General features: G+C 47.9%; 1 protein-coding gene across 1 annotated transcript in view; it reads right to left on the reverse strand.

The window, feature by feature from the left end:
* The window catches only part of FBN3 (fibrillin 3), a 269,159-nt gene that overhangs the window by 201,549 nt on the left and 49,557 nt on the right, over positions 1-18,053 (reverse strand). The window contains exon 2 of the mRNA XM_077841944.1: positions 7,494-7,576. Within this exon, the coding sequence (XP_077698070.1) occupies positions 7,494-7,576 (83 nt within the window). The remainder of the gene's footprint in view (positions 1-7,493; positions 7,577-18,053) is intronic.

The following is an 18,053-nucleotide window of genomic DNA, read 5'->3' on the forward strand; positions in this document are numbered from 1 at the left end:
GGGAGGGTCCACGTGTTGCTCTTGCCCCCACAGGCACTGCCCTACAGCTTCCACTGGTCGTGGTTTCCGGCCAATGGGAGCTGCAGAGCCAGCCCTCGAGCTGGGGGCAGCGCACAGAGCCTCCCTGGCCACCTTGTAGGGACCACAAGGACCTGGAGGCCGCTTTTGGGAGCTGCGCAGAGCCAGGGCAGGCAGGGAGCCTGCCTTAGCCCCAGGCCCCACTGTGCTTCCAATTGGACTTTTAACAGCCCGGTCAACAGTGCCGACGGGGACAGCCAGGGTCCCTTTTCAACCAGGCATTCCAGTCGAAAACCAGACACCTGGCAACCCTAATGTGAACCTGCTCACAGTGAGGATTAATATTCCTTTAAAGAAGATTAAAGCTTCCATGGCTGCTGGAAATTGCTGAGCGGCACATGGGAACACCAGCCTGAGCAGAACAGCAGCTGGAAAGGTTGCATGAGGGACACACTCAGACCAAGGGGTGAGGGGACATGATGTCCTTTGGACCTAACCTCCCAAGTCTTGTCCTCGCATAATTCCCCCCTCCCAGTGATAGTTGGGACTGAAGACACACACATCACCTGTTCTGCTGGTTTCAGCTGTTTGTCAAAGGCTATTGTGGTGACAATTTGCCTTGGGCCAAGTTCAAAAGTGTTGTCAAGATTTCTGTCTTTCCTATGAAAACTTCAGAACCCTGGGGGGTGGAGGAGCATGTCTGTGTAACTGATACTTCCTTCTTCTGTGAGACCCCTGGGTTGGATCATAGAGTCATAGAATCATAAATGCCAAGGCCAGAAGGGATCATCGTGATCATCTACTTTGAACTCTTGTATCACACAGGCCAGAGAACTGTCCCAGAATAACTCCTAGAGCAGATCATTTAGGCCTGGTCTACACTACGAGTTTAGGTCGAATTTAGCAGCGTTATCTCGACTTAACCCTGCACCCACCCACATGACGAAGCCCCTTTTTTCAACTTAACTGGCTCTTAAAATTGATTTCTTTACTCCACCCCCGAAGAGGGGATTAGCGCTGAAATTGGCCTTGCCAGGTCGAATTTGGGGTAGTGCAGATGCAATTTGACGGTATTGGCCTCCGGGAGCTATCCCAGAGTGCTCCATTGTGACCGCTCTGGATAGAGCTCTCAACTCAGATGCACTGGCCAGGTAGACAGGAAAAGGCCTGTGAACTTTTGAATCTCATTTCCTGTTTGGCCAGCATGGCGAGCTCACCTGCACAGGTCACCATGCAGAGCCCATCAGCACAGGAAACCATGCAGGCCCAGAATTGCCGAACAGCTCCAGCACGGACCCAACAGGAGGTACGGGATCTGATCGCTGTATGGGGAGACGAATCCGTGCTGGCAGAACTCCGTTTGAAAAAACAAAATGCCAAAACGTTTGAAAAAATCTCCAATGGCATGAAGGACAGAGGCTATAACAGGGACCCGCAGCAGTGCCGCATGAAAATTAAGGCGCTCAGGCAAGCCTACCAAAAAACCAGAGAGGCAAATGGTGCTCCAGTTGCCAAGATAAGGATATGGGTTCCGTCTATCGCCCCACCACAGTTAGGGAATCCCATTGCGGCATAGCCATCCACTATGACCTGCACATCTCCCAGAGTCACTACCCTTGATATCAGCAGCTCAGTGATTGCGTTGGCTACTTTCATCACAGCAGCCCCCATAGTAGATTTGCCCACTCCAAATTGATTCCCGACTGACCGGTAGCTGTCTGGCGTTGCAAGCTTCCACAGGGCTATCACCACTCGCTTCTCAACTGTGAGGGCTGCCCTCATCTTGGTATTCTTGCACTTCAGGGCAGGGGAAAGCAAGTCACAAAGTTCCATGAAAGTGCCCTTACGCATGCAAAAGTTTCGCAGCCACTGGAAATCATCCCAGACCTGCAACTCTATGCAGTCCCACTAGTCTGCACTTGTTTCCCGGGCCCAGAATTGGCATTCCATGCCATGAACCTGCCCAATTGACACCATGATGTGCACATTGCAGGGGCCCGTACTTTATGAGAAGTCTATGTCCATGTCCTCATCACTCCCGTCACCGCCTGGTTTTGCTTTTGTTGCAGGTTATGGTTCTGCATATCCTGCTGGATAATGCGTGCGGTGTTTATAGTGCTCATAATTGCCGTGGTGATCTGAGCGGGCTCCATGTTCCCAGTGTTTTGGAGTCTGCGCTGAAAAAAAGGTGCGGAACGATTGTCTGCCGTTGCTCTGACGGAGGGAGGGGCGACTGACAACATGGCTTACAGGGTTGGCTTACAGGGAATTAAAATCAACAAAGGGGGTGGCTTTGCATCAAGGAGAAACAGAATGGCCCCCTCAAGGATAGAACTCAAAACCCTGGGTTTAGCAGGCCATTGATTTCACGGCGGGAGGAAGGGAGAGGGGAGAAAATGAATACAAATGAATACAAAACAAATCTGGTCTATTTCTTGTTTTGATCCACTTCATCTATCTTTATACATCTTAGGCTGGCAGCAGATGGTGCAGTACGACTGCTAGCCATCGTCATCTCCTGGGTGCTCGCCAGAAGACGGTGCAGTACGACTGCCAGCAGGACTGAATCTCCATGAGACGAAACTTAAAAAGGGAAATGACCTGGCTGAGTCACTCCCATGTCTGCCCAGGCACCCCTGACCGACCTCACCGAGGTCGGCTTAAAGAGCACCCAGGAGTACGACGACGATGGCTACCAGTCATAATGCACCGTCTGCTGCCAAAAGGCAATGAGCTGCTGCTGTGTAGCAATGCAGTACCGCGTCTGCCAGCACCCCGGAGACATACGGTGATGGTGAGCTGAGCGGGCTCCATGCTTGCCGTGGTATGGCGTCTGCACAGGTAACCCAGGAAAAAAGGCGCAAAACGATTGTCTGCCCTTGCTTTCACGGAAGGAGGGAGGAAAGTGGGACCTGATGATATGTACCCAGAGCCACCCGCGACAATGTTTTCCCCCCATCAGGTACTGGGATTTCTACCCAGAATTCAAATGGGCGGCGGAGACTGCGGGAACTGTGGGATAGCTACCCACAGTGCACCGCTCCAGAAGTTGACGATTGCCTCGGTACTGTGGATGCACTCTGCCAACTAAATGCACTTAGAGCATTTGTGTGGGGACACACACAATCGACTGTATAAAAACGCTTTCTAAAAAACCGACTTCTATAAATTTGACCTAATTTCGTAGTGTAGACATAGCCTTAGAAACACATCCAGTCTTGATTTAAAAATTGTCAATGATGGAGAATCCACCATGACCCTTGGTAAATTGTTCCAGTGGTTAATTACCCTCCCTGTTAAAAATTTACATCTGAATTTGTTTAGCTTCAACTTCCAGCCCTTGGCTCCTGTTAGACTTTTCCCTGCTAGACTGCAGAGCCCATTATTTAATAGTTGTTTCCCCTGTAGATACTTATAGACTGTGATCGTCACCCCTGAAATATTCCCTTTGTTAAGGTAATAGACTGAGTTGTCTGAGTCTACCACCAAAAAGTAGGTTTTCTAATCCTTTAGCCATTCTCATGGCTCTCCTCTGAACCCTCTCCAATTTATCAGCATCCTTCTTGAATTATGGACACCAGTGCCAAACATAGAGGTAAATGAACCTCTCTTCTCAGACTGGAGATTCCTCTCTTTATGCATCTCAGGATGGCATTAGTTTTCTTGGTCACAGTGTTGCACTGGGAGCTCATGTTCAGCTGATTTTCCATCACAATCCCCAAATCTTTTTCAGAGTCACTGCTTCCCCGGATAGAGTCCACCCTTCTGTAAGCATGGACTCCATTCTTTGTCCCTAGAGAGATACATTTACATTGAGCTGTATTCAAATATGTATTTGCTTCTTCCCAAACTACCAAGTGATCCACATCACTCTGTATCAGAGACCTGTTCTCTTCAGTATTTCCCCCCTCCCCTTTTTGTGTCATCTGAAACTTTAACTGTGCTGATTTCATGTTTTCTTGCATGTCACTGTTAGAAATGTCAAATAGAGGAAGGCCAAGAACCCTGCCGAACCCCACTGGAAATACACCTGCTCAGTGACAATTCCCCATTTACAGTTAAGTTTTGAAACCTCAGTTAGCCAATTTTTAATCCATTTAAAGTGTGCTATGTCAATTTTATATCATTCTAGCTTTTTAAGCAAAACGTTGTGCAGTACCAAGTCTTAGAGAAGCCCAAGTATATTACATCAACACTATTATCAACCAAATTTATAATCTCATCAAAACAGGTGTCAAGTTAGTGTGACAGATTCTATTTTCCATAAACCCATGTTGATTGGCATTAATTACATTACCCTCCTTTAATTTTTTATTAATGGAGTCCCAAATCAGCTGCTCCATCATCTTGCCCAGATCAAGGCAGACCTCTTATTATCCAGGTCATTCTGTTTATCCTTTCTAAAAATTAGCACAACATTAGCTTTTTTCCAGCCTTCTGGAACTTCCCCAGTGCTCGATGACATATTGAAAATCAGCATGAATAGTCCAGTGAGCTCCTCAGCCAGCTCTTTTAAAACTCTTGGAAGGAAGTTATCTTGATCTGCTGATTTTAAAATGTCTAACATCATTGGCTTCCATTTAACATCCTCCAGAGATAAAAGTGGAATGTCAAGAGTGTTACCAACACAATATGATGAGCCTATATCAGGGACTTAACCAGGGTCAAGTGGAGCTCTATCCATTGTTTTCCATGCCCAACCCACTTCCCTCTCTCCTTTGTGGGAGTGCTGCTCTGCCCCCGCCTCAGACCAGGGAAGCCAAATAGCATTCTGGCAGTATTGTTTCACCTGAATAAGCAGAGATTGATTAGAGCCCAGCAAGAAGCTCTCATCTCTGTGTGTTTTATAAAAACAATGACAATGTAGAGTTCCCAAGGATCAAGAACCCAGATGGCATGTGTTACAGCTCTGTGGGGCATCGGCTGGCAGTGCTGAGTGTCACTAACCTCACATGCCATTAAGCCGCTATTTGGCTGGGAGTTCCCTAACCCCTGTGATATAAGCAGCATTAAATCTGCTCCTGGTATCATCAGCAGAGTTTTTTCAGAAGCACAGGACAGCTACTTTAATCAGCAGGATTTCCTGTGTTGAGGAGAATTGTGGGTTCTCTTGTTTGTTTTAATCCCACTTTCCCCAAACCATGCTTGCGTGAGAAGTCTCATTCCTTCATTTTTAACTCTTGAGTGATCTTGGCTCTTTGTTTTCTCTTTGTCTTTGGTGAGTAGTATTCATATTAACTACATGCAAAACCTATGTTAAAAGAATATTACTAAGATTGCAAAGTCAAGCACTTAAAAGTTAGGAAATACCAGATGTAAGGTTGTCTGTGCAAGCCTCTGTGTAGGCATCAAGGTACAGTCTTTAATTACATGACCACAACTATGTTTTCCGCAGGACCGCTGCCTCATTCCACGCACAAGAGGGACGGTGCTCACTTACTGAACAGCTAGTCAATATTTTGTTTTATTCTCGTTGGTCAATATGTAGCCCCAGGCCTTGTTTGCAGCAGACTACGCAAACCCTGGTATGAATAGAGAATTATTAATTTCCTCCTGGGCTTGTCTATGGTGCTTATCACCATGGTAAGGGAGCTCTTCACCAGTATTAATGGATTTATTTTCACAGCAGCCCTGTGAGGTGAAGGGGGTGGGATTATCCCCATTTCACAAATGGGGAACTGATGCACAGAGAGATTAAGGTCAAAAGTATCCATTAATTTTGGGAGACCAATTTGGACCTGATTTTTCAGCGTGCTTAGCATTACCTAGCATTTTATATGCCCGAAGCCCAGCTTCCATTGACTCCAAGTGCAGCTGGGAGCACTCAGCACTTCTGCAAATCAGATCCCATGGTTCCAAGTCAGAAAATGAGGAACACACAATGAGGAAAAAATGTTGGTTAAAGTGACTTGCCCGGCACCAGGCAGAACTCTGCGACAGATGCAGGGATAGAATCCAGTTCTCCAGGGCATCGTTCGACTGCCTTAACCGTGAGACCATCTTCGAGACCATCCTTTCTCTTCCTGCACGCCCTGCCTCTTTTACCACACACCTTCCAACTTCTGCAACAAATGAGGCAGAGCTACACAACCCTGATTCATCCCCAGAGCAGGGGTGGGAAATAGTGTGTGGTCATGTAATTGTAGGCTGTATCATAACACAGACACAGAAGGGTACCGGACTGACCACCAGCACAGTTAGTCTGGGATGGCTCTGCCAGTCTAACTCCCCCATGGGGACATTCTATTGCAGAAGAGTTACTCTGCTTCCTCAGTCAATATGAATTCAGTGTTCACTCTGGGGGAAGACTGCCCCTTACCAAATCACCAGCACCTGGAACATTGTGGAATTCCTGTCTTCACCTAGCTGTCGCTAGCCTAAAAAAGTGTATGTTATCGGCCCATTTTGCCACCTTACCATTCACCGCATATCCTTAGACAATACCAGCCGTAGTACAGACCCTTTTGGCACCCACTGTTATATTTTTGCCATGAAGAAAATTGACCATTAATTCCTACTCCTTGTTTTCAGTCTTTTAGCTGGTTTTTGATCTAGAATAGAACTTTGTCTTCTGTCCAAGGACTAATTAATAGAACTGATTGAAACTGGGATTCTGTTGATAAAAATTGTTTCTGATGACATTTCTCAGTGGGAAATAATGAAATAAATGAAATGAAAATGTTCATTTTGTTTAATTTCAAATTGAAATTTTTGTTTTATTTTGGTGTTGTAAAACCAAAAATAATTCAAAATGGCAGAGTGGACAAAGGAAAAATGAAATACTCTAAGTATGTCACTCTGTAGCTTTTCAAAATTCAAAAATTTTGAAAGAAAACTTCTTGTTCTAAAATTTTTGCTAGAAAAAAAGTGTTTTCAACCAGCTCTGCTGATTAGTTTCCTTATTAGCTTCTGGCGAGGGTTTTTGTCAAGGGCTTATTGAAAGTCTAAATAGGAAGATAGAGTTTCCTACACCAGATCAGCTGATCCACCTAGTCCAGTGTCCTGTCTCTGACAGTGACTAGTACCAGCTGATTCAAAGGAAGATGTAAATCCCTGATCATAGACAATTTGTAGTGACAATGTGTCTTTAGATCTAGGCACCTAGTTAATGTCTCTTATAAAAATGTCTTCCTCCAGCAAGCAGTTTTAAATTAACTTTTCTTGCTTGGTAGTCGCCTTTGGGGACAAATGTGCTAGAGCAGGTATCCAAACTGTCCGATTTAAAGGCCACAGTGACAATTCTGCAGGAGTCTAAGAGCCATGTCTTATTTCTATTAAATGACGCAGATTATAACCACTCATCTTTAATCATCCTTCAGAGACTACACACTCCATCATTCAGTACTCCTGCTAAAATAAATTAGGAATGTTCATTTCATCTGCTGAGAGGGTGGATTGTATATTTCATCACTGCAAGGTAGCTAGTTCCCTGGGAGATGCCCTGTGATGTCATTAAAAGGGAAGTCGATACTCACGAACAATGCACTGATTTCCTCCCGGCAGCGTTTTCCATCCAGGGCAGCAGTAAGAGTGGAACCTTGAGCCGCAAACATTAGGTCTGTCATTTAGAAAACAAACATTTAGAATAATTTTTATTCTCCGTTCTCTGCAGATGGAGTAGTCAACAAAGTTCTATTGTTATGTTAAAGCATTTTAATGGCCTTTGATATGACATTTCACTGCCAGTTGATGTTCCCTCCACTGGAGGGCAAGACCAGCCTCAATAGATAAATCCCATTAAAGGGAATCAACACACATTATTTTAATAAAACCTCAATTAACTTTTAACCTCTCTTTCAATAAAGTAAATACCATAGGACACAGCTGTACCTGCATTCCTGTGGAGGAGCACAGCCAAATGGCATGTGCATCACACTGCCCGTTACTTAGGATAAACGGCATGATGGCTGGCTGCTCAGGCTGCAGAGTTGTGGTATATGGAACTTTTCATTTCCGTCTCCTGGTTTCAGGTCCATACTGGGGACCGGGATACCACTGTTCAAAGGCTGTTCAATGGTTTGTGTGAAATGAGTTGTGGCCTCCCATTTGTACCAGGTGTGAAGCTGTCTGTGCACAAAATGGTTGTATCAGCTGGCACTTGATGGTTCTCTTGCAAGCTGCCTCAGCAATTGTGTATTTCCAGACTCTCAAATATTGATTTATATGTACATTGAACCTTAACTCTTGTTTCCTGGCTTTCTGATACTTGGGTTGTTGTTTTTTAGTTAGAACTCTATTGTAGTGTAGGGAGAATAGATCAGCCAGTGATCTGGGCACTTGTTTGGGACATGTGAGTCCTGGGTTGAATTCCCTGACACACCACAAACTTTGTGTGCTATCTTGGCAATTCACCTAGTCTCTGTGTCTCACATTGCCCTCTGTAAAATGGGGAGGCAGCACTGCCTGCCTCATGGGGGGGTTATGGGATAAGTAAATACATTAATGACAGTGAGGCACTCCGATACTTCAATAATGGGGGCCATATAAATATCTAAGATAGATTTAACAGCCTTATGTTACTGAGATGAGCTCTCGACCTTTCCCCACTAGATATATTTACTATGCTATACAACAGAGGTACTGTATGTTCTGCACTAGAACTGGCCAGAAAACAAGAATTCCCTTTCGCAAACAATTGTGAGGTTTTGACATTTGTTCTGCATCAGAACGAAAACGAGACTTTTCAAAACTTGTAATGAAAACCACAAGAGAGAGAGACAAAGCATGCAAGAAGAACCAGGTAATTAGGTCACTCATGGGGGATGAGACACAGACTCAAGTCCCTGGTCTGATTCAAGCAGAGAAGGGACTTAAACCTGGGTTTTCCTCATCCTGGATGAGTATCCTGACCCCTGAGCTATTGGCTATTCTGGGGTGGCGGTCACTCCCTCTTTATGGTTTTGACCAGAAATTCCTTCTCTTAGACCTGAGAAACCTTCCCAACAAAAGTTTTGTTGAAACTGATACATTCCCGGGAAAAGTTTTCATTTCAATTAACCAGCACTGTCTGACAAAACAATGTCTCACTGAAAAATTCCCTCCCCACTCTCTTCAGGACAGAGGGTCCTTATGTATGTAGCTCAGCAGCGCTGGACACGGGGTCAGTGCTGATCTCACTCACGCCAGTGTGACTCCACTGGAATTCCTGTTGATTCATACCCTTGCTGGGGAGATCAGACTTGGACTCTGAGGCTTGTTTCTCTCTATAAATGTTTCATGGTTCCCTGATTTCACTGCAGTGGTCTGTTACCGAGTTATTGGGTACCTATGGGCAGCACTGACCTCCCTTACGTTGCCTGTCAGTCTTAGATCCCTTCCTTCTCTCCCTGCATATCTTCCTGCTAGGAGAGGTTGCACTAGCCGTGTTGATGCAATCAACAACGGTGGGGGTGAGAGCAATGGGATTCAACGGGTGATGCTTTTGTGAGGCTGCATGATGGAACCTAGAGGATGGGACTAGGATGGGGCACGGTGGAGCACTTCTGGAGACAAGGGAATCCCCAAAGAGTCTTCGAGAGTCCCTGAGGCACTCAGCTAGGTGTCCTCAGCCCTTGAACATTCACCAAAGCAGCCATTTCCCCTGGTCATGGGTTTGTTTGTTTTCCTTTGATTCCAGTTCAAGCTTTATTCATTTTCATGAAGCAAACAAAGCAAGACCCCTGGAGCCCACATAACGACATCAGCCCTGGAATGTACTTTACTAAGGACTATCCAGAGTGTTGTGTCATTGTTACACTTCACTAATTCCTAGCTAGACAATTCACTTCTCACGCTTACATGGAATAACCCAAGCTTCCCAAGCAAACCTCCAACAGAAAACATGAGACACCAAACCACTTCCCATCTGCACACCAGGCACTGTCAGGTGAGGAATCCTGAGAACACGATGCTAAGACAACCCTGACAAGTATTCCTCTGAGCAAGAGCTGCTGAGGTGTTAACATGGGACCGGACTGGTGTATCAGAGATAAGGGAAGGCATGCAGGAAACTTCTCCACCTTGCCCAAGTCACAACTGCAGACCTTGAACTTCGGCAGCACAGAGGCTGCTTCCACAGGATCCACCCTAAGTCAATAGCAGTGGAGCATGGGGACAACGCAAGAATGAAAAGCACATGACAAGCATGTATCAAAGATGTTACATCTCAATATGACCTTATGTGGAAGAACAGCCTGAGACTGTATAATTCACAGAGACATACATTATAAGGCCAGAAGGGAGCACGGTGATCATCTAGTCCAGGGGTCGGCAACCTATGGCACGCATGCCAAAGACAGCACGTTAGCCCATTTTTAATGGCACGGCAGCAAGCTGTGGTCACGGCAGCAAGCAGCGTGCCATTAAAAATCCGGCCTGGCCCGGCCCACTCTTCTCCACTCCCCGTCCCCTCCCGCAGGGGCAAGGGGCAAGGGGCAGAAGCTTGGTCCTGCCGGCTCTCCTACCCCTTCCCGCAGTGTGCTGGGTTCCTGCCCCTCCTCCTCCTCTCCATCCCTCCCTCCCTGCCACTGCTCCCGGCGGAGGCAGAGAGGAAACAGGGGCAGGGCCTTGGGGAAGTGAGGCATATCCCCTGCAGCCCCCTGCCATGAGCACCCCATGACCCCAGCCCTGAGCCCTGTACCCCCCTCACACACACCCAGCCCTCTGCCCTGAGCCCCGCTCACCCCCAAGGCTCCTGCCCTGAGGCCTGTACTCCCCTCACACACACCCAGCCCTCTGCCCTGAGCCCTGCAGCCCCGCACACCCCCAAGGCTCCTGCCCTGCGCCCTGTACCCCCCTCAAACACACCCAGCCCTCTTCTTGACTCCTTCACCCCCCCATGACCCCAGCCCTGACTCTGGCACCCCCACACATACCCAGGCCCCCACACCCCATGCACCCCCCACATCCTGACTCTTGCACCTCCCACATCCCCACCCCCACCCTGAGCACCAAATGGGAGCTCCTGCACCTCCCCCCACAAAATGGGAGCTGCCCAGGTAAGCGCTCCACACCCAAACCTCCTGCCCCAAACCTGAGCCCCCTCCCTCATTCTAGCTCCTGGCCAGACCCTACACCCCAACCCCCAGCCTGCTCCTTCACCCCAGCCCTGTGCTCAGTGCACTCCCACCTTCAGCTCAGTGCAGAGAGAGAGGAAGAGAATGGCCAGAACCAGGGAGAAGGTAGGTACCCACTGTGTGTGGGCAGGGCCGGGACCCCAGACTGGCAGCGGGCTGAGCTGAACCAGCAGCCGGGATCCCGGCTGGCAGGAGCCGGCGAATGAAACCCCTGAGCTGCTCAGCCCAGTGCCGGTCTGGGGTTCTGGCTGCCAGCCCCTTGCCAGCTGGGGTCCCAGCCACAGTCCCCGCTCAGCCCGCAGCCGGCCTAGGTGAACGGAACCCCAGGCCGGCAGCGGGCTGAGCGGGCCGGCGGCATGAGATCAACATTTTAATTTAATTTTAAATGAAGTTTCTTAAACATTTTGAAAACTTTCTTTATTTTACAATACAACAATAACAATACAATACAACAACTGTTGAGTCAACAGTGTGCCCTTGTTGCCAAGAAGGCCAATGGCATTTTGGGATGTATAAGTAGGGGCATTGCCAGCAGATCGAGGGACGTGATCGTTCCCCTCTAGTCGACATTGGTGAGGCCTCATCTGGAGTACTGTGTCCAGTTTTGGACCCCACACTACAAGAAGGATGTGGAAAAATTGGAAAACGTCCAGTGGAGGGCAACAAAAATGATTAGGGGACTGGAACACATGACTTATGAGGAGAGGCTGAGGGAGCTGGGATTGTTTAGCCTGCAGAAGAGAAGAATGAGGGGGGATTTGATAGCTGCTTTCAACTACCTGAAAGGGGGTTCCAAAGAGGATGGATCTAGACTGTTCTCAGTGGTAGCAGATGACAGAACAAGGAGTAATGGTCTCAAGTTGCAGTGGGGGAGATTTAGGTTGGATATTAGGAAAACCTTTTTCATGACGAGGGTGGTGAAACACTGGAATGCGTTACCTAGGGAGGTGGTGAAATCTCCTTCCCTAGAAGTTTTGAAGGTCAGGCTTGACAAAGCCCTCGCTGGGATGATTTAGTCGGGGATCGGTCCTGCTTTGAGCAGGGGGTTGGAGTAGATGACCTCCTGAGGTCCCTTCCAACCCTGATATTCTATGATTCTATGATTCTAATAGTTTAGTTATATAATATATAGACTTATAGAGAGAGAGACCTTCCAAAAAACATTAAAATGTATCACCGGCATGTGAAACCTTAAATTAAAGTGAATAAATGAAGACTCGGCACACCACTTCTGAAGGGATGCTGACCCCTGATCTAGTCTGAACTTCTGCATTGCCCAGGCCAGAGACCTTCCCTGAATTAATTCTTGTTTGAATTAGAGCAGATCTTTTAGAAACACATCCAAACTTGATTTAAAACTTGACAGTGATGGAGCATCCACCACAGCCCTTGGTTAATTACCCTCATTGCTGAATATTTACACCTTATTTCAAGTCTGAATTTGTCTAGCTCCAGCTTCCAGCCATTGGATCTTGTTATACCTTTGTCTGCTTGAATGAAGAGCCCTTATCAGATTTCTGCTCGGCATGAAGGTATTTATAGACTGTGATCAACCACAGCCTTCTTTTTGTTAAACTAAATAGCTCCTTGAGTCTGTCACTATAAAGCATGTTTTTGAATCCTTTAATCATTCTTGTGGCTCTTTGAACCCCTTCCAATTTATGAACATTCTTCTTGAATCATGGAAACCAGAATTCGCAAAAAGAAAAGGAGTACTTGTGGCACCTTAGAGACTAACCAATTTATTTGAGCATGAGCTTTCGTGAGCTACAGCTCACTTCATCAGATGCATACCGTGGAAACTGCAGCAGACTTTATATATACATAGAGAATATGAAACAATACCTCCTCCCACCCCACTGTCCTGCTGGTAATAGCTTATCTAAAGTGATCATCAGGTTAGGCCATTTCCAGCACAAATCCAGGTTTTCTCACCCTCCACCCCCCCACACAAATTCACTTTCCTGCTGGTGATAGCCCATCCAAAGTGACAACTCTTTACACAATGTGCATGATAATCAAGTTGGGCCATTTCCTGCACAAATCCAGGTTCTCTCACTCCCTCACCCCCCTCCAAAAACCCACCCCCATACACACACAAACTCACTCTCCTGCTGGTAATAGCTCATCCAAACTGACCACTCTCCAAGTTTAAATCCAAGTTAAACCAGAACATCTGGGGGGGAGGGGGGGGGCAGGAAAAAACAAGAGGAAATAGGCTACCTTGCATAATAACTTAGCCACTCCCAGTCTCTATTTAAGCCTAAATTAATAGTATCCAATTTGCAAATGAATTCCAATTCAGCAGTTTCTCGCTGGAGTCTGGATTTGAAGTTTTTTTGTTTTAAGATAGCGACCTTCATGTCTGTGATTGCGTGACCAGAGAGATTGAAGTGTTCTCCGACTGGTTTATGAATGTTATAATTCTTGACATCTGATTTGTGTCCATTTATTCTTTTACGTAGAGACTGTCCAGTTTGACCAATGTACATGGCAGAGGGGCATTGCTGGCACATGATGGCATATATCACATTGGTGGATGTGCAGGTGAACGAGCCTCTGATAGTGTGGCTGATGTTATTAGGCCCTGTGATGGTGTCCCCTGAATAGATATGTGGGCACAATTGGCAACGGGCTTTGTTGCAAGGATAAGTTCCTGGGTTAGTGGTTCTGTTGTGTGGTATGTGGTTGTTGGTGAGTATTTGCTTCAGGTTGCGGGGCTGTCTGTAGGCAAGGACTGGCCTGTCTCCCAAGATTTGTGAGAGTGTTGGGTCATCCTTTAGGATAGGTTGTAGATCCTTAATAATGCGTTGGAGGGGTTTTAGTTGGGGGCTGAAGGTGACGGCTAGTGGCGTTCTGTTATTTTCTTTGTTAGGCCTGTCCTGTAGTAGGTAACTTCTGGGAACTCTTCTGGCTCTATCAATCTGTTTCTTTACTTCTGCAGGTGGGTATTGTAGTTGTAAGAAAGCTTGACAGAGATCTTGTAGGTGTTTGTCTCTGTCTGAGGGGTTGGAGCAAATGCGGTTGTATCGCAGAGCTTGGCTGTAGACGATGGTTGTGTGGTGTGGTCAGGGTGAAAGCTGGAGGCATGTAGGTAGGAATAGCGGTTGGTAGGTTTCCGGTATAGGGTGGTGTTTATGTGACCATTGTTTATTAGCACTGTAGTGTCCAGGAAGTGGATCTCTTGTGTGGACTGGACCAGGCTGAGGTTGGTGGTGGGATGGAAATTGTTGAAATCATGGTGGAATTCCTCAAGGGCTTCTTTTCCATGGGTCCAGATGATGAAGATGTCATCAATATAGCGCAAGTAGAGTAGGGGCTTTAGGGGACGAGAGCTGAGGAAGCGTTGTTCTAAATCAGCCATAAAAATGTTGGCATACTGTGGGGCCATGCGGGTACCCATAGCAGTGCCGCTGATCTGAAGGTATACATTGTCCCCAAATGTGAAATAGTTATGGGTAAGGACAAAGTCACAAAGTTCAGCCACCAGGTTAGCCGTGACATTATCGGGGATAGTGTTCCTGACGGCTTGTAGTCCATCTTTGTGTGGAATGTTGGTGTAGAGGGCTTCTACATCCATAGTGGCCAGGATGGTGTTATCAGGAAGATCACCGATGGATTGAAGTTTCCTCAGGAAGTCAGTGGTGTCTCGAAGGTAGCTGGGAGTGCTGGTAGCGTAGGGCCTGAGGAGGGAGTCTACATAGCCAGACAATCCTGCTGTCAGGGTGCCAATGCCTGAAATGATGGGGCGCCCAGGATTTCCAGGTTTATGGATCTTGGGTAGCAGATAGAATACCCCAGGTCGGGGATCCAGGGCTGTGTCTGTGCGGATTTGATCTTGTGCTTTTTCGGGAAGTTTCTTGAGCAAATGCTGTAGTTGCACACAATATTGCGGCAGGGGTCACACTAGTGCAAAATACAGAGTTAACAGCCCAGGATCACATTAGCACTTTTGGCCACTGTGTTTCGTTGGGAACTCATGTTTAGCTGATCATCCACCATGACCCTCAAGTCTTTTCAAAGTCACTGCTTCCCTGGACAGAGCCCCCATTCCGTAAGTATGGCCTACATTCTCCTTTCCTCGACGTACAACTTTATGTTTGGCTGTATTAAAACATGTATTGTTTGCTTGCACCCAGCTTACCAAGAGAGCCACATCACTTTGTATTAGAGACCTGTCCTCTTCAGTATTTACCTCTCCCATAATCTTTGTGTCATCTGCAGACTTCATCAGTGGTGAGTTTATGTTCTCTCCCAGGCCACTGATAAAAATGTTAAATAGTGTGGGACCAAGAATGGATCCCTGGGGAAAACCCAGAGGCTCAGTAATGATTCCATGTTAACAAATATATTTTGAGAGACTTCTCTTAGCCAGTTTTAAATCCATTTAATGTGTGCCATGTTGAATTTGAATCACTCTAGTTTCCTAATCAAAATGTCATGTAGTAACAAATCATATGCCTTACAAGAGCCTAAGCAAATTATAGTAACATGTTATCAACCAAACTTGTAATCTCCTCAAAAGAAGATCCAGAGTTAGTTTGATTGGCTCTATTTCCCATAAACCCATGTTGATTGGCATTAATTCTATTGCCCTCCTTTAATTCTTTCTTAACTGAGGTCTGTATCAGCTGCTCCATTAGGTTGCCCAGGAGAGATGTCAGGCTTTAATTAAAGACTAACAGACTGCTTACACACAAGGGGACTGAAGTCAGGTTGCACAAGTAACCCTAACTTTGGCATTTCCTTAACCACGCAGCTTGGAAAGTTCTCTTCATTTGCTTTCATGGCAAAACTCAGCTCCATTCCTGGGAGGAGGAGAATTCCCCAGTGGTTGATGCTCCAGTGGGATTTCCAAACCTCAGCAACTTGCAGAAGGAACTTTATTTAAAATGTGCCTCGGCATGAGAGCAGTTATGTGGGGGCAATGGCAGCTCCAGGATACAGCAAAGGAAACATCTAACTCACAAGCCTCTCAAATGCCTCCTTTTTGACATTGAAAACCGGCTGATGTTCCCCTGAGCTTCATTTCCATTAGCAAGTTCTTTTCACTTTCCAGTCAACAAACATTTCTCTTAGTAGGGCTTGTAGCCCTATTGCCCGGATGTATTGTCCCTGTGTGTGGGACAGTGGTGATGGAGCCATACCTGATACTAAAGCTCAATTTACAGAGACCCATTCATTTTACTCTGGCAGACTCCTGGGACCTCAGCCCAGAGTCACAATAGCGAGCAGATGATGCTGTCATTGCGTTATTCAGAGGGGTAGCCATGTTAGTCTGGATCTGTAAAAGCAGCAGAGTCCTGTGGCACCTTAAAGACTAACAGACGTATTGGAGCATAAGCTTTCGTGGGTGAATACCCGCTTCATCGGATGCATGAATTCACCCACAAAAGTTTATGCTCCAATACGTCTGTTAGTCTATAACAGGGGTCGACAACCTTTCAGAAGTGGTGTGCCGAGTCTTCATTTATTCACTTTAATTTAAGGTTTCACATGCCGGTGATACATTTTAATGTTTTTTAGAAGGTCTCTCTCGCTATAAGTCTATATATTATGTAACTAAACTATTGTTGTATTGTAAAGTAAACAAGGTTTTCAAAATGTTTAAGAAGCTTCATTTAAAATTAAATTAAAATGTTGATCTTATGCAGCCAGCCCGCTCAGCCTGCTGCCAGCCTGGGGTTCCATTCACCTAAGCCGGCAGATGGCTGAGTGGGGCCTGCGGCCGGGACCCCGGCTGGCAAGGGGCTGGCAGCCAGAACCCCAGACTGGCAGTGGGCTGAGCAGGGCCTGCGGCTTGGACCCTGGCTGGCAAGGGGCTGGCAGCCAGAACCCCAGACCGGCAGTGGGCTGAGCAGGGCCTGCGGCTTGGACCCTGGCTGGCAAGGGGCTGGCAGCCAGAACCCCAGACTGGCAGTGGGCTGAGCAGGGCCTGCGGCTTGGACCCTGGCTGGCAAGGGGCTGGCAGCCAGAACCCCAGACCGGCAGTGGGCTGAGCGGCTCAGCCCGCTGCCGCTCAGGGGTTCCATCCGCCAGCTCCTGCCAGCCAGGATCCCGGCTGCCGGACCAGCTCAGCCCGCTGCCAGTCTGGGGTCCCAGCCCTGCCCACACACAGTGGGCACCTATCTTCTCCCTGGTTCTGGCCATTCTCTTCCTCTCTCTCTGCACTGAGCTGAGGGTGGGAGTGCACTGATCACAGGGTTGGGGGTTGGGGTGTAGGATCTGGCCAGGAGCTAGAATGGGGGAGGGGGCTCAGCGTTGGGGCAGGAGGTTTGGGTGTGGAGCGCTTACCTGGGCAGCTCCCATTTTGTGGGGGCAGGTGCAGGAGCTCCCATTTGGTGCTCAGGGTGGGGGTGGGGATGTGGGGGGTGCAAGAGTTAGGATGTTGGGGGGGGCATGGGGTGTGGGGGGCATGGGTATGTGTGGGGATGCAAGAGTCAGGGCAGAGAGCTGGGGAAATGTGAGGGGGGTGCAGGTGTCAGGGCATGAGGTATGGGGGGCCTGGGTATATGTGGGGGTGCCAGAGTCAGGGCTGGGGTCGTGGGGGGGGGTGAAGGGGTCAAGCAGAGGGCTGGGTGTGTGTGAGGGGGGTACAGAGCTCAGGGCAGGGGCCTTGGGGGTGTGCAGGGCTGCATGGCTCAGGGCAGAGGACTTGGTGTGTGTGAGTGGGGGTCAGGGCAAAGGGCTGGGGTCGTAGGGTGCTCACGGCAGGAGGCTGGAGGGGATATGCCCTGCTTCCCCAAGGCCCTGCCCCTGCTTCTTCTCTGCCTCCACCGGGAGCAAAGAGCATGCTGACTCCGCTCCTCCCTCGCAAGGGCCATCAGCTGATCGGCCGGCAGGGAGGGACGGAGCAGAGGAGGAGGGGCAGGAACCCAGCACACTGCGGGAAGAGGCCGGGGAGCCGGCAGGACCAAGTTTCTGCCCCTTGATCCCGCCGGAGGAGGCGGGGAGCAGAGAGGAGCGGGCCGGGCCGGGACC

Source organism: Eretmochelys imbricata, chromosome 25, assembly GCF_965152235.1.
Source record: "Eretmochelys imbricata isolate rEreImb1 chromosome 25, rEreImb1.hap1, whole genome shotgun sequence".
Classification (NCBI taxonomy): domain Eukaryota; kingdom Metazoa; phylum Chordata; order Testudines; family Cheloniidae; genus Eretmochelys; species Eretmochelys imbricata.